Source organism: Salmo trutta, chromosome 16 (assembly GCF_901001165.1).
Source record: "Salmo trutta chromosome 16, fSalTru1.1, whole genome shotgun sequence".
Lineage (NCBI taxonomy): Eukaryota > Metazoa > Chordata > Actinopteri > Salmoniformes > Salmonidae > Salmo > Salmo trutta.
Window position 1 is genome coordinate 28819548 of NC_042972.1, and position 20739 is coordinate 28840286.

Below are 20739 nucleotides of genomic sequence, written 5' to 3' on the forward strand. Positions count from 1 at the left end.
GTGGGCACCCGGGATGCCTACGAGGTGCCTTTACAGAAAACGTTGCTATTTGATATGTTTTTTCATAACTGACTTTGCTATTTGATGTGTTTTTTCATAACTGATGTTGACCCACATTCTTATCATGCCAATTTCCGATGCCAATATCCGATGCTGAGATTCTAGGAAAAACAGAATCGCTTCTGAAGGCAGAACGTGGTGGAGAGGAGGAAGGGTGGAGGGAGCGGCAGTCACGGTGAGCTCCGCCTACTTCAATGTGCTAGCCCCCTCCCTCCTCCCTTCTTATCACAAGGCCTCTGACATTTGCATAGAATGTGTGTCAGTAGGACATCGTGTTCGGTGGCTCACATGCCGCGCGCACATGCAGCGGAGCTTTACCAGCATTCCAATGTCGAGTGAGTCCAACTGTCTCGCCTCCACTCTAGCTCTCCACCAATGAAAACGTGAGAACGAATAAAGAAAGGTGGAGTAAAAGAGGTGGATGAGATATTCTAATAGAGCGTGACATAGGCATACAAAGAGAGAGAGAGAAAAAAGGAGAGAGAGAGAGTGTGTAATCCCTAGCATACAAAACCTACGACAGAGATTGAAAGGAACAAAAAAAACGGGGGCCAAAAAAAACTGGTCACATTTCTCAGACACCTGAAAACGTGCTGGTTAGTGTGGGCGAAGTGGATTGCCTATTAATGGGTGGGTGTGCTTAAACTACTCCCACACGTATGTCTTTGGAGATGTTGATGGTGACTACACTGGCAATAGAGCTGAATGCTTGGAATTTATTTTCAAAGAACGTTTAGTTCAGCCTACTGTACATCACACGACCTACGGACACCAAGCGAATCAGGCTACGGACAACAAAGGCACTGAACCTGTTCGCAATTACGCACATTGGAGACGATTTGTAACTATTTCGCCAAACCGAAACCTGTTTAGGTTTTGCTCAACTTTAAATCAGTTTTGATATCTTTCACACTTGACGGGTTTGAAGGACCTGCGCACAGTCTCATTGATATTGTCATTGGGATTGGCGACCCACTCTATGCTTCCTTGGCGGTTCATGACTATATGACCTATATCAACGAAACTCCTCATTGACGCAGAGACAAACCAACTTTAAATAATTTTAATACCGTTTATAAATCAACCAAACACCGGAAAACATGGAAAACAGCCCTGGTGAGTTTCATTACGTTATAACCAATCTATGGTATTGTCAGTTTTAGGCTAAAGTATCAATATATTTGCCTATACTGTACTTGTAAATTAACACTACTGAGTAAATGTAATGTGAACTATGTGGGCATTTTCCTTCAATGTGTTTGGTACATAGGCTATACCTTGCGTGCGTAATGGTAATACCCAGGGCAGTTCCTGTGATTCTCTTTTTAAAATGTTATTATTTGAGAATGAATGAATTGATTGTTCATGTCATCATGTATTGCCAGCGGCTACACTGCATATCCATATAAATGGATACATGAATGAAATGTAATTTATGAAGCTTGATCCATAAACCTGAAGGTTGCCAAGCCTTCATTGAGTTGTAGTGGTTCTCAAACCTCTCCTCGGGGACCCCTAGTCCTTCCATGTATTTGATCTATTCCAGAGCGAGCACACCTGATTCAAGCAATGATTTATATATACACTAGATGACTAATAGGGGCGCTGTGTTGAAGCCATCTCGCCTCCATCTTGGCACACCTACACTGTTGTAAAAAGTATTTGGGAAGCTATAGAAATGTATTATTTGTCAACATTCGTTTTTGTCACATGTATTATATTACAGACACTGTAATGCATACTTTTAAATTATATTATATGAGCTAAACATGAAATAAAAAATAATATACAAATATTTTCCTTAAAGGTTAGGGTTTGGCCGGGGTAGGTGTCATTGTAAATAATAATTTGTTCTTAACTGACTTGCTTTGTTAAATAAAGGTTACTAACCAAGAGATTACTAACCAATCATAAATACATGTAATTTTGTCCTTGAAGCATTTAATTGAAATACTGTACAATTCCATTCATTCCTATGGAGGACTGCTCTTACTGGGGAGTGCCAATATTAGTTATCCAGGGTTTATGTACAACATTGGAGTCATCTTGTCAACTAATCATCAAGTCTTTTGCTGCATTTATAACCAAGTGGGAAGGTAGTATTTACCACATACAACTGGGACAAATCCACTTGAACGACCCTCCGATGCATTAATCTAATCAGGTTGCAGCAGTCTGTTTTTTTCACCCCTGGTGTCGTAGCAGACTGCTGCAACCTGATTGGCTGAATGCGAAACGCAACAACCGGGAATAGCATTAGCCACTTTAGCATGGTGGAGGAAAATGTTTTTATTTTGCGCCTTCTCACCATTAAATCGAGTGAAACGAAATCAACGCCTTTGCATCCTGAATGGAGAATGTTTTATGTAAGAACCGGCCCACGGGGGATGGCGGGTGTAATACCTGGCTGCATACATTTCATTTGGATGATAAAATGAAACGACTCAATATCGCCAACCGATGGCCTTTGGGCTACAACTCATGTGCCACACCGGTCCGACCTTACATGCTCTGTCGTGCTATAGCTGGGCTGTCCTTCATGTGCCACACCGGTCCGACCTTACATGCTCTGTCGTGCTATAGCTGGGCTGTCCTTCATGTGCCACACCGGTCCGACCTTACATGCTCTGTCGTGCTATAGCTGGGCTGTCCTTCATGTGCCACACCGGTCCGACCTTACATGCTCTGTCGTGCTATAGCTGGGCTGTCCTTCATGTGCCACACCGGTCCGACCTTACATGCTCTGTCGTGCTATAGCTGGGCTGTCCTTCATGTGCCACACCGGTCCGACCTTACATGCTCTGTCGTGCTATAGCTGGGCTGTCCTTCATGTGCCACACCGGTCCGACCTTACATGCTCTGTCGTGCTATAGCTGGGCTGTCCTTCATGTGCCACACCGGTCCGACCTTACATGCTCTGTCGTGCTGTAGCTGGGCTGTCCTTCATGTGCCTAGTCAGTTTCTAATCATACAATATTATTTTAGGGATATATTGTTACTTTACATCATTTGGAACAACTTTGATTCTCTGTTGCGCAGATGCACTTTGTGCTTAAAGTTGCCTTGACTTGGAAAGTTTAGAATTGTTGGCGCAATCTAATCAAACCGGATGACGTGTGGAAAACAAAGCCATTCGAATCCTTTCATCAGCACTACTCCAGAAAGGTGTTCCCTTCGTTGACCTGAGATTGCGTGTTTACAGGTCTGTGATTCATTGACAGCACTGGTCACGCATCCTGTCTAGTGACTCCCCTCTTGTTTAGAGCTGCTGCGCAACTTTTTGCTCTCTCAACACGTGTGTCAAGAACCTATCATGCCTATTCCATAGACATGTGAGCCAAAGCAATTTATTAATGAACTGGTCATGAGTTGAAGGCCAACTTTTAAGAACAAACAGCTATTTAAGCCAGATCCAAATTAAATAGATGGGGAATAGATCACAAAAACTGTTTTATCATTATCTTCCCTGATCTATTGCACATGCCAGCAGAGCTAGTCAAAACAATTTTACCAATACTATATAATAAGATATTCAAAAATACAAGATATGGAATACAAAAAGTATTTATGCAAATATGAATTACACTAAGTTAAATTAAATATATGTTTGGGTGCCAACCATATCCTATTGGCTAATGGATCACTGGCATGGTGGAATGATGCCCATAAGCCCACTCTCAATAATGGGTAGTGGTCAACCTTCATTTCAACAGATATGTTGACCAAGTTGGCCTCCATTGGATATACATTCATAGCAGTAAATTCATCTCTGGCAGGACACAATATGGGGGTAGTTCCCTAATAAAGGAAATCCCTGTACTGGGTGACTAAATTTACCACTCACTATTCTAAAGTGAAAGATATTCTAATAGCATTAATTAAATATTCAATACACAAGCATTGCATTTTGAGTCAGGCGCCACTGATAATACGAAGCAATTACCATAAACGTAATGTTATTAACGTACACAGTTGAAGCTGGGATAACGCCATTGCCAAAGATACAGTATTTCCCCGAAGACAGCAGGTAACGGGATTGTGGCATTGGTATGGAATTACCGCGCCCCCTATTTACAGCCATGTCCTCGAGTCTAATAAGTATCTGAGCCATTACATGCATGTCAACCGTCTGATGATGGTGGACATCATGCTCTTGATTTACCCGAGTGCCCACCGTGCATGCCTAGCGCGACATCACGTGCATTAACTTCAGCATCCACGTGCCGCGCGTGATTCTCACCCCGCCCTCCCGAATTGATTCGTCTTTCTCGTGCGCTCCCGGCGTACTCACAGCCTTTCCGGGGGACTCCTGTTATGCCTTTGCAAGAGATTGGTCAGTGTGTCAGAACGTTTATCAGCCTATTAACTAGGTTTGTGTTTATTTCTTCACGCCGATATATTTTCTTTGGGAAAGACAACTGAATAGTATGACGTATTGTACAGTATATCCAATATAGCGGATATTGTGATAGATTTCTTATACATCGTATCAATAGCCAAAATGTCACGTGTTGAGGATAGCCTACATTGTAGCAATAGTCCACTCATTGATATCACAAATGACCCTGACAAGTAAACCTAACTAGTGAACTCAAAACCTCGAACACTGTTTGAATGGTCGTCTAGTCTGTCTGTATAATATAACTATAATATGTTTGCTTACTATGTCAAAGTATCTATAAGCTTCTACTCCAAGATAATTGTTGTATTGCCCTACTTCTGCCAATAATTGCACAGGCTATTCTGTTTATGAGTAACTGGAAAATATATTATTATTACTCTACTGGTATTCAATGTATTTTTGTTATTAACTAATCTTTCACCTCTCAGAATATCAGTTTTATTCACTGTAATTTATTTATAGAGTCACTCTTTCAGTAAAGCACCAAACACTTCCAAATGGAGGCCAATGAGATTATAGATTACACAAGGAGACAGTGTCTGGAGGGAAGGAGGGAGTGAGTAAGGGTGTTAGGGGTCACCGAGAGAGGGAGGGCATTGGTGTGACTCATGTTGTCGGCACTCCCCTCCAGCCCTGCCCACTATCAGATTAGCTCACACACGAGTCTCCTCACCTGATTCAAACCCTGGCCGTTTAGCTGACTTCCCTCTAAGCACTGGAGATAAAGCTGACCTCAACCTCAGTGACAGAGTATGCAGGTTCTACAACAGCAGTGGCTATGGTACCATTATATATGTGACTTTAGGACAGCGGGGAAGGTGAGAAGCCTGGTTATCGGATGGGAAGGGATGTGGGCTTTACCTTGAATAAACTAATCTCATAGTCATTAGATTGTCATGTTATAAAGGACATAATTACAATATGGTTTATGAGCTATTGGTCATTATACAATTAGGGTTAGAGGTAAATCAAATCAAATTCATATTTGGTTTGAAAGATATGTATTTCTGTCCAAGCTGAGTGTTTTCCCACCTGACTCTTACCTCATGGCCAAGTGGTCCACGTGCCACCCCATTACACGAGAGGGTAAGGAAGTTAGTAAAGGGCGTTTCCTTATAGATTTGCCATACATATCGCATATGGCAAACATGCCACCTGGCTGATTCCCATCTAAGGGTGGATGGGACTCCCATGAGAGAGGAAGGAAGGAGGGGTTAGTTACTGTCTATTTGTTTATGCTAGCTCTGTGTCATACAGCCCTACCCCACATATCACATGTCGTCACCTGTGTCATAGTGTAGTGCTCCAGGCCACACTCAGGTTCCTGGTAAATGACTCTTTCTCTGCCATAGAGAAGGCCAGGGGTTGGGTTACCCTCACTGGGCTGCCACCTGACACTGGAAACCTAACCAACAACTCAGGACTATGTGAGAATCACTGGGAACAACTTAGGTGGGTGTGGGGCCTAAACTTCACATGGGGCTGTATGCATGTGAGGATGTGAGAGGATAAAGAGGACTGCAATAGGGCAGTGTGTGTGTGTTGGGGGGGGGGGGGGATTTAAAGTCAGACTGTCAGGTAGCGTAGAGGAAGCCACATGCAAACAGTGAAGCCCCAGCAGAGTTAATCTCAGTCAGTCAGTGTTGACACGTGCTGGCAGAGGAATTACAATCAGGCACACTCAATTTAAGCTAAACAGACATTCCCAGCCAGCAGCACGTGTCTCCTCCAGCAGAGAGAGAGAGAAAGAAGGGAAGGCAGGAGGCAGGTCTACATGATGTTTCATAGATAATTCAAGGTCCCTGGGAAAAAGGGGGGTAAAGGATGCAAATATGAAAAAAACTGACAGTCAAGATATTGGAGTCATATGCTATTGAATTTGCAAATTTGTCTGACCTGTATTGAAAACATAAAAGTCTGATTGCATATAATTTCAATCAGGTGTTGTCACGGCTGTCTGAATGATCGGACCAAAGTGCAGCGTCTGTTTCGTTCCACATATTTATTAAACTGTGAAACTTAATGCAATACAAAAATAAACTGAAGGACAAAACAACAAACCGTGACGCAGGAGGAACAAACACTACTCACAAAATGTAATCACCCACAAAAACCAAGTGGGACAAACATCAACTTAAATATGACCTCCAATTAGAGGCAACGACAACCGGCTGCCTCTAATTGGAGGTCATGCCAAACAAAAACCAACCTAGAAATACAAAACTAGAAACTAAACATAGAAATACAAAAACGGACAAACACCCCCTGTCACGCCCTGACCTACTCTACCATAGAAAATAACAACTTACGATGGTCAGGACGTGACAGATGTGTAATCAGTCAGATAACTACAGTTGAAGTCGGAAGTTTACATACACCTTAGCCAAATACATTTAAACCCAGTTTTTCACAATTCCTGACATTTAATCCTAGTAATAATTCCCTGTCTTAGGTCTGTTAGGATCACCACTTTATTTTAAGAATGTGAAATGTCAGAATAATGGTAGAGAGAATGATCTATTTCAGCTTTTATTTCTTTCATCACATTCCCAGTGGGTCAGAAGTTTACATACACTCAATTAGTATTTGATAGCATTGCCTTTAAATTGTTTCACTTGGGTCAAATATTTCAGGTAGCCTTCCACAAGCTTCCCACAATAAGTTGGGTGAATTTTGTCCCATTCCTCCTGACAGAGCTGGTGTAACTGAATCAGGTTTGTAGGCCTCCTTGCTCGCACACGCTTTTTCAGTTCTGCCCACAACTTTTCTATAGGATTGAGGTCAGGGCTTTGTGATGGCCACTCCAATACCTTGACTTTGTTGTCCTTAATCCATTTTGCCACAACTTTGGAAGTATGCTTGGGGTCATTGTCCATTTGGAAGACCCATTTGCAACCAAGTTTTAACTTCCTGACTGATGTCTTGAGATGTTGCTTCAATATATCCACATAATTTCCCTTCCTCATGATATCATCTATTTTGTGAAGTGCACCAGTCCCTCCTGCAGCAAAGCACCCCCACAACATGATGCTGCCACCCATGTGCTTCACGGTTGGGATGGTGTTCTTCTGCTTGCAAGCCTCCCCATTTTCCCTCCAAACATAACGATGGTCATTATGGCCAAACAGTACTATTTTTGTTTCATCAGACCAGAGGACATTTCTCCAAAAAGTATTATCTTTGTCCACATGTGCAGATGCAAACTGTAGTCTGGCTTTTTTATGGCTGTTTTGGAGCAGTAGCTTCTTCCTTGCTGAGCGGCCTTTCAGGTTATGTTGATATAGGACTCATTTTACTGTGGATATAGATACTTTTGAACCTGTTTCCTCCAGCATCTTCCCAAGGTCCTTTGCTGTTGTTCTGGGATTGATTTGCACTTTTCGCACCAAAGTACGTTCATCTCTAGGTGACAGAACGTGTCTCCTTCCTGAGCGGTATGACGGCTGCATGGTCCCATGGTGTTTATACTTGCGTACTATTGTTTGTACAGATGAACGTGGTACCTTCGTGCGTTTGGAAATTGCTCCCAAGGATGAACCAGACTTGTGGAGGTGTAGAATTGTTTTTCTGAAGTCTTGGCTGATTTCTATTGATTTTCCCATGATGTCAAGCAAAGAGGCACTGAGTTTGAAGGTAGGCCTTGAAATACATCCACAGGTACACCTCCAATTGACTCAAATTCTGTCAATTAGCCTATCAGAAGCTTCTAAAGCCATGGAATTTTCCAAGCTGTTTAAAGGCACAGTTAATTTAGTTTATGTAAACTTCTGACCCACTGGAATTGTGATACAGTGAATTATAAGTGAAATAATCTGTATGTAAACAATTGTTGGACAAATTACTTGTGTCATGCACACAGTAGATGTCCTAACCGACTTGCCAAAGCTATAGTTTGTTAACAAGAAATGTGTGGAGTGGTTGAAAAACGAGTTTTAATGACTCCAACCAAAGTGTATGTAAACTTCCGACTTCAACTGTAACTGCATGAATTGTAACTCACATAATAAGGTTCAAAGGAACTGATGTAACACCTATGGGATGCAGATGGACATAGCCTATGTGTAAGAATGCTTTAATTTGCTTGTTCAGTCACTGAAAAAATCATTCAGTCTATGTGGGCACGGGTTTGTGATACATATAACTTCCCTTGACTGAGTAAAACAGCAACAAAGCAGCTTTGTATGTCACCCCCTCTGGGTTTCCGGAGACTCAGTGGAATGCATGGCATTATACACACAGTAGACTGCCCTGCCTTCCCTCTGTACGTACAGTACTAAAGCCCTCTCTCTTTCAAACGTGAGCTCCCAGCTGCCTGTTATTGTACTGCGGCTGTTGTCTACACGGGACTGCGGAAAGCGCCTTGTGAGCCCTAACGGGAACTGTGTCAGGAGTCCATGTGAGTCGGCGGTCAGGTGGCTGGCGGTATGAACAAGCTCCGGGCGCGCCGCCAGGGGGGAAAAGCAAGGCTTGCTTTTAGAGCGAGGAGGCAGCTGGCTCCAGGCTGGCTGGCTCAGCGTACACGTGAGGGGCTGTCGCTCTTTTCGTACACAGAGCACGATCTTTACAGTGAAGGGAGGGAGGGAGGCAGTAATGAGACATTTCCGAGTTTACATCCCCAACTTGCTTTTGAACATTGAAGAATTTGAGTGAGAACTTTGAGTAACTTATATAGCCAAGAAATATTTGTAACAAAACCTGGCCATTGTTGGAATTGTTTTATTATTTTGTTTTTGTATAAATTCAAGGTCCCACATCATCTAACACTGAATTAGTCAAAGCTAGAATTATAATGCTTGTTTTGAAGTCTTATATGCACATTTTGGAAAAAGACTATTGACAAATATCAAGTCGGTCCCCAGTTAGATTTGACCTCATTCTCCAGACACATTCTGACCTTTGACCTTTTATCGTCTTCTTTGAGACTGACTATGGTTTAAATGTCGACTACACAGGCAGGAGGTGTCTTCATGTTTGGTAACCCAGCCAAGTAAAGACAGGCACCTAATCAAAGTAGCCTATTGCTCAACACGTATCTGTTAGTTGACCTACCTACATTGTGTGCCTGTCTGTGTGAACTATTTCAACACAGATATAGATATTGATCTATGCATCTTTGCACCGATAGTTTGCTGGCAGCATAGCCTTCTGTCTGCTTCCTTGTGACAGCAGTGACACTAACTGCCCTTCTCTCTTCTCGTCCTCTTTGCCCTCCAGGTGGTGTGATACTGTATGCTGGCTCATCTGGTAGTGCCAGCCCCAGCCCTGGCAGCCCCTCCAGCGGGTACCAGACCCAGTCCCCCCGGTCCTCCCACTCCCAATCCTCATCTCCTGAGCCTGTCTCCTTCCCCGAGATCGGCCCTCTGAAGAGAGAAAGAGGGGAGAACAGGGGAGGACCTTCACCCAAACTAGTCTTCCAGTTCCCTGAAGCCAGTGCCTCTACAACCACTACATCCTCTGGCAATACCTACGCCCACCCTATGGTGGCCAAGAGGCCCTGCGGCTTCACTGGCACCTTCACCAGTAAGTACCACTTCTACTGGCTTTCAGTCTTTATTTTTTCTTATTATATTATAATGTCTAACCAATCATTCCTCTCTTTGTGTACCTCACAGAGACAGGAGGCATGGTGCTCCTGTGTAAGGTGTGCGGGGACATCGCATCTGGCTTCCATTACGGCGTTCACGCCTGTGAAGGCTGCAAGGGTTTCTTCCGCCGCAGCATCCAGCAGAACATCCACTACAAGATGTGTGTGAAGAATGAAAGCTGCCTGATCATGCGCATGAACCGCAACCGGTGCCAGCACTGCCGTTTCAAGAAGTGTCTCTCCGTGGGCATGTCCAGAGATGGTAAGAGAACATTCCATCTATATCTGGCATCATTCTCGTTCTTCAGTTACACCTCCTCAATGCCCCATCCGTTCTCTCTCTCCATCATCTCTCCTGTTCTTTCTTCTACTCCTTCTCCATCTCTGATTGATGACAGAAGCAGCTGAGGAGTCCCAGTAGTCATCAGTCATGGGAAAAACTGTTGCAAATACAGTTTATTTTTGTCAATTAGGTCACTGGCCACTTCATTATACCATCTGTGTCAGATTGAAAGTGTTTGCCCATCTAAAGTCTATAACATACAGGCATGTAGCCTAGTGGTTAGAGCGTTGGACTAGTAACCGAAAGGTTGCGAGATCAAATCCCTGAGCTGACAAGGTAAAAATCTGTCGTTCTGCCCCTGAACAAGGCAGTTAACCCACTGTTCCTAGGCCGTCATTGAAAATAACAATTTGTTCTTAACTGACTTGCCTAATTAAATAAAGGTAAAACAAAAACAATTAAAAATACATTTAATAGAGCATTTTCTAATACTGGTAAACTATTCAAATATTATTGGAGGATAGTACAGTTGGTACAGTTAGAGGCTCAGCTCCATCCCTCTCCTGTATGGCATCATTTCCCTACAGGCCACCGTACCCTCCTGAGATCTCTCTAAACTAGGTGATAATAAATCATCTACTTTTCTGGAGCAAATATTTTGAGGTGACCTATAAAAGGAAAACGCTAGTGAGGAGGAAAATGACCCGCCTTTACGCCAATTACTGAAAAGGCACTATTATCACAGCATAGGTGTTGCTTTTTTTGATACATTAAATCTTCAAATATCAAAGGTATGAATACAAGGCATTCATTTAAAACTACATTTTTGATGTCACTCATCTAACCCATTTTCCCTTTCCAGCTTTTTACCCTTCACTCTCATTCTCATTCCCTTAATCCCTAACTCTCATTCAATCATCCTCTCATTTCCTTCACCCCTTTACTCATACCATATTACCTCCTCACCCTCTTACTCCTTCACCCTCTCAGTCCTTTACCTTCTCACTCTCCTCTACATTGACATCTCCTCTCCTCCCTCACTCTGTCACTCAGTCAATGACAATGTTTACTCCAGCTGACCCAGTAACCTATTTTCATAGAGAAAAGAACGAGTGCTTAACAGAAACACAGAGAGGAGCGAGGGGCGAGGTAGAAAGAGGAAGAGTGATCAGGATAGTGGGAGCAGGAGGGAAAGAGATTGGGGAAGGGGTGTAGCATACAGTAGCAGACTATAAATAGCTTTGGCAGAGGAGGTGCGCTATAGAGAGGGGGATGGGAAGTTTGGAGAGATAAAGAGGGGGATGAAGGAGTCAAATGAGGAGAGGAAAGGGGGTGGTATACCATGTCATTTGATGGTTGATTGAAACAGACTGGTTATATAGAGAGGAGAGAAATCTCCCCCAGCTCTCTGTACCCTGTAGGTTTAGTCAGTAATCATGCCATACAGTGATTGCACTCCCAATCAGTGCCAGGGAGTAAAAGATTGAATTAGATAGATAAGTATCAGGCCACTGCTATACTAGCTCTAGTAACTGCCATCGGCATTATCAATTCATTAGCTAACTTATTTTCCCCTTGTCCTCCTTCTCCTCAGCTGTGCGTTTTGGGCGTATCCCCAAGCGTGAGAAGCAGAGGCTATTGGACGAGATGCAGAGCTACATGAACAGCCTCAACGAATCAGCATCCATGGAGATTGACTCCTCACCTTCTTCCTCTGAGGCCCCAGCCAGTCCAGAATCTGGAGATTCCAATTCCTCTGCCTACCACAACATCTTCGCCCAAGAGGATGTGAAGCCAGTAATCAAGATGGCCGTCAACATCAACAACAACAATCCAGCACATGAGTCTGGCTACTCTCACCCGGCACACCAAACCCACTCCCATTCCAACCCCTCTCAGGGGTACCAGTCACATCCCACACAAAGCTACCAGACCCCCTCTCGCTGCCCACGCAACAACAATGTTGACAACGCCCAGTATACCTACCAACCATCATCCAATCAGAGTCAATGCCCAATGTCCAATGGAAGCCAGTCCGCTCAGACCTTCCAAGCCAACCAAAACAGCTTTCCAGCCGGCAAGTCTCAAAACCAGACCACCTGCCCCTGGAAGTTGAGTGGAGGTGCCAAAGTTCTGGTGAGTCTCATTTAAAATACTGTATATTTAGTATTACTATATATACAATACACACATGATTGTAGGAGTGTCATAGAGCCATTCTAACCCTCTCCCTCTGTCTCAGGCGTGTCCCCTGAACGCATGTCCCGTGGCCCCCCGTGACCGTTCCAGCCAGCAGATATGGGAGGCCTTCTCCCAGTGCTTCACCCCGGCCGTCAAGGAGGTGGTAGAGTTTGCCAAGAGCATCCCAGGGTTCCAGAGTCTCAGCCAGCATGACCAGGTCATGCTGCTTAAGGCCGGCACCTTCCAGGTGCTGATGGTCAGGTTCTGCTCGCTGTTCGACCCCAAGGAGAAGACGGTGACCTTCCTGAACGGCCAAACATACCCCCTGATGTCCCTGCGGGCGCTGGGCATGGGCACTCTGCTGGACGCCATGTTTGAGTTCAGTGAGAAGCTGGGAGCTCTAGGGCTAGAGCCCGATGAGATGGCCCTCTTCATGGCTGTGGTGCTAGTGTCTGCTGGTAAGAGACTCATAAGAGACACAGTCTAGATCTCTTTAAAAAATCACATATGTTTTGTTTTGCTTTTTGGCGATGCATCTAACCCTCTCCTCTCGTCTCGCAGACCGTTCAGGTATGGCTGACGTTGTTGCAGTGGAGCAGCTTCAGGAGAGTCTGATCAAAGCCCTGCGCTCGCTCATCACCCGCCGTCGCCCTGACGACAGCGCCCTCTTCCCCAAGCTGCTGCTGCGCCTGCCTGACCTGCGCACCCTCAACAACCTGCACTCCGACAAACTGCTGGCCTTCAGCATCGACCTCTAAGGGCCTGGAGGAACCACAGCCCACAGGGACACCCACTGACTACCGGACCCCCGAAAGGGGCAGTCCTCTTGGGAAACACCCTCATGATCCCTTCACTCCAGCCATAAGCCACCAGCCAGTCACCATCAGGCTCTCTTCAATGAGCTGTGTGTGCTGGAGCTGGGACTGGGGCAGAAGCAGGGTTGGACAAGGTAAATGAGTGGACTGAGATGCATCTCAAATGAAGATGGAGGAAAAGAGGAGGGTGGAGACTCTTGAACTATGACCTCATGAACAATACCCAGAGATGGTAAAATCTTTAAAAGACTCATAGACTTGTAGTCTGCTGAACAAGTCGGTGTGCTGTGAGTTAAATGGCAAAGCACCATCTTAGACCAACTCAACTCCCAAAGTTGAGGAACGAGGGTCTAAAAATCCTCCATTACCCATAACTCCCAGTGACAGTGATTGAAGACCAAAATTCTGTTCCATTCCTCCTCTCTGATTCCACGCTTCACTATGTCCTTCTGTCCGCAACAGACAGACAGGGGCAAACCAGCAAGAAGGAAGGACACCCTCTTCATATGAGAAAGGGAAATACACACAAACTATATATTTTCTTCCTACACATTCACCCTACACAGGCTGTTCAATGAATAACAAAGCACTTTCCATACATCAACACACATCTGAAATCAACCCATATGATAGAGCAATAGCAATGTATAAAACACACTATTAGATCCCTAACTGACTGTGTTATACACTGTTATAATGACCTAAGCTATTTTCAAAATCACGTCATCAAGCTTTTTGGAAATCAAATATTTGGGATTTGATGAGAAAATGTATTATTTACATTTGTAAGAATTGAGAGTAGGATGGATTGTATTTGTATGCTGTAATCAGGGAGATACTATTTGGACATTTTAGACCATATTTGTCGGGTTATATGTTTTAGGTATTCTATTGTTGTACATATTGGATATAATATTTCTGACTGGTTCCTACTCCATTTGTTTGAGTTGATTGCTGTATGATGTTAGCACCATTGAAGACAAAGAAAGGGTGCTATGTTCAAGAGGTGCCCGATTGTTTGGGTGATGCAAGGTGTACATCTACTGTATGTGTCCATTGGTCTTCCCTGGAGCATTACAAACCACAACCCTCATTCTTACCGCAACAAGAGAGCAACCGATGGAACCATGTGCACAAACCATGTAAAAAAAGTGTTTGATTTGAACCTATATTATTGAAATATAACTATTGTTAATTGATCCATGCATCACCTTGTGTATATTTTGTAAATGCTTCATGTTTAAACTTCTTCCATAGAGAACCAATATTAAATGACATTATATACCGTACTTTATGTGTATGACTCTTCTTAACTCTATGACTTTTTTGTGTCATCGACTTATATAAAAAACACTATTACCATTAACTCTACCAAACATATCAAGCTATACAATAAAGACAAAGCAGTAACCTAGCAAAATAAGGGCACCTTTATCAATGATGTTCCAGCTCTTGTTGTCCATTACCAAAATGAACGATAAGGGGCATCGTTAGATCGATTAAGTGGCTTGTTGCAGGCTGTTAAGGGCATTGGAAGCAGTGCATATATAAGCACACAACCTACAGATAAACACACTCATCCTCACAGAGCAGATATAACAATGAACCATGCAGAGACAGAATGCTTAGGATGCAAACCGTGTCAAAATATATTTGATAGAATATAATGTGGGTAAATGTGTGAAATGTTTCTGAACTTGACTTTGAGTAGATGAGGTAAGTTATATGACCCAGCCCAGCGCTACTTTCCGCATAGCTAGATACATACAGATAAAAGTTAATACAATGGGATGTGTCCACAGTGTAACTGAAATCTGTGCTTTTCTGGAAATTAAGAAATGAGAACAGTGATTATGATTAGTGAAGAGAGAGAGAATCTGTGTGTGTGTGTGTGTGTGTGTGTGTGTGTGTGTGTGTGTGTGTGTGTGTGTGTGTGTGTGTGTGTGTGTGTGCAGTGCGTGTGTGTGTGTGAGTGTGAGTGTGTGTGTGTGTGTGTGTGTGCAGTGCGTGTGTGTGTGTGTCCTGATAGTAAAAAGATGATGATCAGAGAAAGATACAGTGAGCATTCAGAGCTCATCTAACATTTGAGGACCCACAAGATACAGTGCCTTGCAAAAGTATTCATCCCCCTTGGCGTTTTTCCTATTTTGTTGCATTACAACCTGTAATTTAAATTGATTTTTATTTGGATTTCATGTAATGGACATACACAGATTAGTCCAAATTAGAGAAGTGAAATTTAAAAAATTACTTGTAAATGAAAAAGTGGTATGTGTATTCACCCCCTTTGCTATGAAGCCCCTAAATAAGATCTGGTGAACCAATTACCTTCAAAGTCCCACAATTAGTTAAATAAAGTCCACCTGTGTGCAACCTAACTGTCACATGATCTGTCACATGATCTCAGTATATATACACCTGTTCTGAAAGGCTCCAGAGTCTGCAACACCACTAAGCAAGGGGCACCATGAAGACCAAGGAGCTCGCCAAACAGGTCAGGGACAAAGTTGTGCAGAAGTACAGATCAGGGTTGGGTTATAAAAAAATATCCAAAACTTTGAACATCCCACGGAGCACCATTATTAAAAAATGGAAAGACTTTGGCACCACAACAAACCTGCCAAGAGAGGGCCGCCCACCAAAACTCACAGATCAGGCAAGGAGGGCATTAATCAGAGGCAACAAAGAGACCAAAGATAACCCTGAAGGAGCTGCAAAGCTCCACAGCGGAGATTGGAGCATCTGTACATAGGACCACTTGAAGCCGTACACTCCACAGAGCTGGCCTTTATGGAAGAGTGGCCAGAAAAAAGCCATTGCTTAAAGAAAAACATAAGCAAATGCGTTTGGTGTTCGCCAAAAGGCAGGTGGGAGACTCCCCAAACATATGGAAGAAGATAATCTGGTCAGATGAGACAAAAATTTAGCTTTTTTGTCCATCAAGGAAAATGCTATGTCTGGTGCAAACCCAACCCCTCTCATCACCCCGAGAACAGGTGGTGGCAGCAATCCACTCCTTAGTAAAAGGCACATGAACGCCTGCTTGAAGTTTGTCAAAAGGCACCTAAAGACTCTCAAACCATGAGAAACAAGACTCTGAGAAACAAGTCTGATGAAACCAAGATTCAACTCTTTTGCCTGAATGCCAAACGTCACGTCTGGAGGAAACCTGGCACCATCCCTACGGTGAAGCATGGTGGTGGCAGCATCATGCTGTGGGAATGTTTTTCAGCGGCAGGGACTGGGAGACTAGTCAGGATTGGGGAAAGATGAATGGAGCAATGTATAGAGAGATCCTTGATGAAAACCTGCTCCAGAGCGCTCAGGACCTGACTGGGGCAAAGGTTTACCTTCCAACAGGACAACGACCCTAAGCACACAGCCAAGAAAATGCAGGAGTGGCTTCCGGACATGTCTCTGAATGTCCTTGAATGGCCCAGCCAGAGTCCAGACTTGAACCCAATCGAACATCTCTGGAGAGACCTGAAAATAGCTGTGCAGCAACACTCCCCATCCAACCTGACAGAGCTTGAGAGGATGTGAAGAGAAGAATTGGAGAAACTCCCAAAATACAGGTGTGCCAAGCTTGTAGCGTCATACCCAAGAAGACTCGAGGCAATAATCACTCCCAAAGGTGCTTCAATCAAGTACTGAGTAACGGGTCTGAATACTTAAGTAAATGTAATATTTTTTTAATTTTTTTTTTATAAATTAGCAAACATTTCTAAAAACCTCTTTTTGCTTTCACATTATGTGTTGTAAATTGATGAGAAAAAACAAACAATTGAATCAATTTTAGAATAGGCTATAACTTAACAAATGTGGAAAAAGTCAAGGGGTCTGAATATTTTCCAAAGGCACTGTAAATATACACTGAACAAAAATATAAACGCAACATGTAAAATGTTGGTCCCATGTTTCATGAACTGAAATAAAATATCCCAGAAATATTCCTTACGCACAAAGAGCATATTTCTCTCAAATTGTGTGCACAAATGTGTTTACATACCTGTTAGTGAGCATTTCTCCTTAGCCAAGATAATCTATCCACCTGACAGGTGTGGCATTTCAAGAATCTGATTAAACAGCATGATCATTACATAGGTGCACCTTCTGCTGGAGACAATAAAAGGCCACACTAAAATGTGCAGTTTTGTCACACAACACAATGCCACATGTCTCAAGTTTTGAAGGAGTGTGCAATTGGCATGCTGACTGCAGGAATGTCCATCTAATCTATTGCCAGATAATTTAACATTCATTTCTCTATCATAAGCCACCTGCAACATTGTTTTAGAGAATTTGGTAGTTTGTCCAACCGGCCTCACAACCACAGACCGTGTGTATGGCGTTGTGTGGGCAAGCGGTTGCTAATGTCAACGTTGTGAACAGAGTGCCCCATGGTGGCGGTGGGGTTATGGTATGGGGAGGCATAAGCTATGGACAACGAACACAATTGCATTTTATCGATGGCAATTTGAATGCACAGAGATACTGTGACAAGCTCCTAAGGCCCATTGTCGTGCCATTCATCCGCCACCATGTTTCAGCATGACAATGCAGGGCCCCATGTCGCAAGGATTTGTACAGAATTCCTGGAAGGTGAAAATGTCCCAGTTCTTCCATGGCCTGCATACGCACTAGACATGTCACCCATTGAGTATGTTTGGGATGCTCTGGATTGACGTGTTCAACAGCGAGTTCCAGTTCCCGCCAATATCCAGCAACTTCGCACAACCATTGAAGAGGAGTGGGACAACATTCTACAGTCCACAATCAACAGCCTGATCAACTCTATACCAATGAGTGTCGCGCTGCATGAGGCAAATGGTAGTCACTCCAGATACTGACTGGTTTTATGATCCATGCCCCTACCTTTTTTTGTTAATGTATCTGTGTCCAACATACCTATCTGATATTTTCCAAAGTAGCCACCCTTTGCCTTGATGACAGCTTTGCACACTCTTGGCATCCTCTCAACCAGCTTCACCTGGAATGCTTTTCCAACAGTCTTGAAGGAGTTCCCACATATGCTGAGCACTTGTTGGCTGCTTTTCCTTCACTCTGCGGTCCAACTCATCCCAAACCATCTGAATTCAAATAAAATAAAATTGTATTGGTCACATACACATGGTTAGCAGATGTTATTGCGAGTGTAACGAAATGCTTGTGTTTATAGTTCCGAAAGTGCAGCAATATCTAACATGTAATCTAACAGTTCCACAACAACTACCTAATAAACCCAAATCTAAGTAAAAGAATGGACGAAGAGTATATTCACATAAATATATGGATGAGCAATGACAGGACAGCATACGCAAAATGCAATAGATGGTATAAAATACAGTATGTACATATGAGATGAGTGATGCAAGATATGTAAACATTATTAAAGGGCCATTATTAAAGTGACAAGTGATCCATTTATTAAAGTGGCCAATGATTTCAAGTCTGTATGTAGGCAGCAGCTTCTCTGTGTTGGTGATGGCTGTTTAACAGTCTGATGGCCTTGAGATAGAAGCCGTTTTCAGTCTCTCGGTCCCAGCTTTGATGCCCCTGTACTGACCTCGCCTTCTGGATGGTGGTGGGGTGAACAGGCAGTGGCTCGGGTAGTTGTTGTCCTTGATGATCTTTTTGGCCTTCCTGTGACATCGGGTGCTGTAGGTGTCCTGGAGAGCAGGTAGTTTGCCCGGTGATGCGTTGTGCAGACCGCACCACCCTCTGGAGAGCTTTTGCCATACCAGGCAGTGATACAGCCCGACAGGATGCTCTCAATTGTGCATCTGTAAAAGTTTGTGAAGGTTTTAGGTGACAAGCCAAATTTCACCACACTGTCTGTGTGGGTGGACCATTTCAGTTTGTCTGTGATGAGTACGCCAAGGAACTTTAAACTTTCCACCTTCTCTACTGCTGTCCCGTCGATGTGGATAGGGGGGTGCTCCCTCTGCTGTTTCCTGAAGTCCACAATCATTTCCTTTGTTTTGTTAACGTTGAGTGAGAGGTTGATTTCCTTACACCACACTCAGAGTGCCCTCACCTCCTCCCTCTAGGCTGTCCGGTCGTTGTTGGTAATCAAGCCCACTACTGTTGTGTCGTCTGCTAACTTGATGATTGAGTTGGAGGCGTGCATGGCCTCGCAGTCATGGGTGAACAGGGAGTACAGGAGGGGGCTGAGCACGCACCCTTGTGGGGCCCCAGTGTTGAGGATCAGCGAAGTAGAGGTGTTGTTTCCTACCTTCACCACCTGGTCAGGAAGTCCAGGACCCAATTGCACAGAGCGGGGTTGAGAACCAGGGCCTGAAGCTTAAACTGAGCTTGGAGGGTACTATGGTGTTGAATGCTGAGCTATAGTCAATGAACATTCTCAATGAGCATTCTTACATATGTATTCCTCTTGTCCAGATGGGATAGGGCAGTGTGCAGTGTGGTGGCGAATGCATCGTCTGTGGACCAATTGGGGCGGTAAGAAAATTGAAGTGGGTCTAGGGTGACAGGTAAGGTGGAGGTGATTTGATCCTGGACTAGTCTCTCAAAGCACATGATGACAGAAGTGAGTGCTACGGGGCGATAATAATTTACTTAATTTACCTTTGCCTTCTTGGGTACAGGAACAACGGTGGCCATATTGTAGCATGTGGGGACAGCAGACTGGGATAGGGAGAGATTTAATATGTCCGCAAACACACCAGCCAGCTGGTCTGCGCATGCTCTGAGGATGCGGCTAGGGATGCCATCTGGGCCGGCAGCCTTGCGAGGTTTAACACGTTTAAATGTCTTACTCACGCCGGCCACGGAGAAGGAGAGATCAGGTGATTGTGGAGGCCAGGTCATCTAATGCAGCACTCCATCGCTCTCCTAGCCCTTACACAGCCTAGAGGTTATTGTCCTGTTGAAAAATAAAATGATAGTCCAACTAAGCGCAAACCAGATGGGATGGCGTATCGCTTGAGAATGCTGTGGTAGCCATGCTGGTTAAGTGTACCTTGAATTCTAAATAAATCACAGACAGTGTCACCAGCAAAACACTCCAACACCATCACACCTCCTCCTCCATGCTTCACGGTGGGAACCAAACATGCGGAGATCATTCATTCACCTACTCTGCGTCTCACGAAGACACGGCAGTTGGAACCAAAAATCTCAAATTTGGACTCATCAGACCAAAGGACAGATTTCCACTGGTCTAATGTCCGTTGCTCGTGTTTCTTGGCCTAAGCAAGTCTCTTCTTATTGGTGTCTTTTAGTAGTGGTTTCTTTGCAGCAATTTGACCATGAAGGCCTGATACACTCAGTCTCCTCTGAACAGTTGATGTTGAGATGTGTCTGTTATTTGAACTCTGTGAAGCATTTATTTGGGCTGCAATCTGTGGTGTAGTTAACTCTACTGAACTTATCCTCTGCAGCAGAGGTAACT

The 20739-nt window shown here is 43.9% G+C and overlaps 1 protein-coding gene across 1 annotated transcript; it reads left to right on the plus strand.

Annotated features, from left to right (window-relative positions):
- The first annotated feature begins 310 nt into the window (after nt 1-310).
- Nucleotides 311-14614, plus strand: LOC115150492 (nuclear receptor subfamily 1 group D member 1). Its single transcript, XM_029693854.1, has 6 exons — nt 311-1176; nt 9677-9982; nt 10075-10308; nt 11924-12465; nt 12572-12968; nt 13072-14614. Exons 1-6 carry the CDS (start codon nt 1161-1163, stop codon nt 13266-13268), a joined length of 1692 nt encoding a protein of 563 aa, XP_029549714.1. The 5' UTR covers nt 311-1160; the 3' UTR covers nt 13269-14614.
- The last annotated feature ends 6125 nt before the right edge of the window (nt 14615-20739 follow it).

Excerpts from the sequence above, each read along its gene's own strand:
- LOC115150492 (XM_029693854.1), top strand. Across the intron at positions 9,983-10,074 it reads CTTCACTGGCACCTTCACCA|AGACAGGAGGCATGGTGCTC; the intron begins GTAAGTACCACT and ends TGTACCTCACAG. Across the intron at positions 12,466-12,571 it reads GTGGAGGTGCCAAAGTTCTG|GCGTGTCCCCTGAACGCATG; the intron begins GTGAGTCTCATT and ends CCTCTGTCTCAG.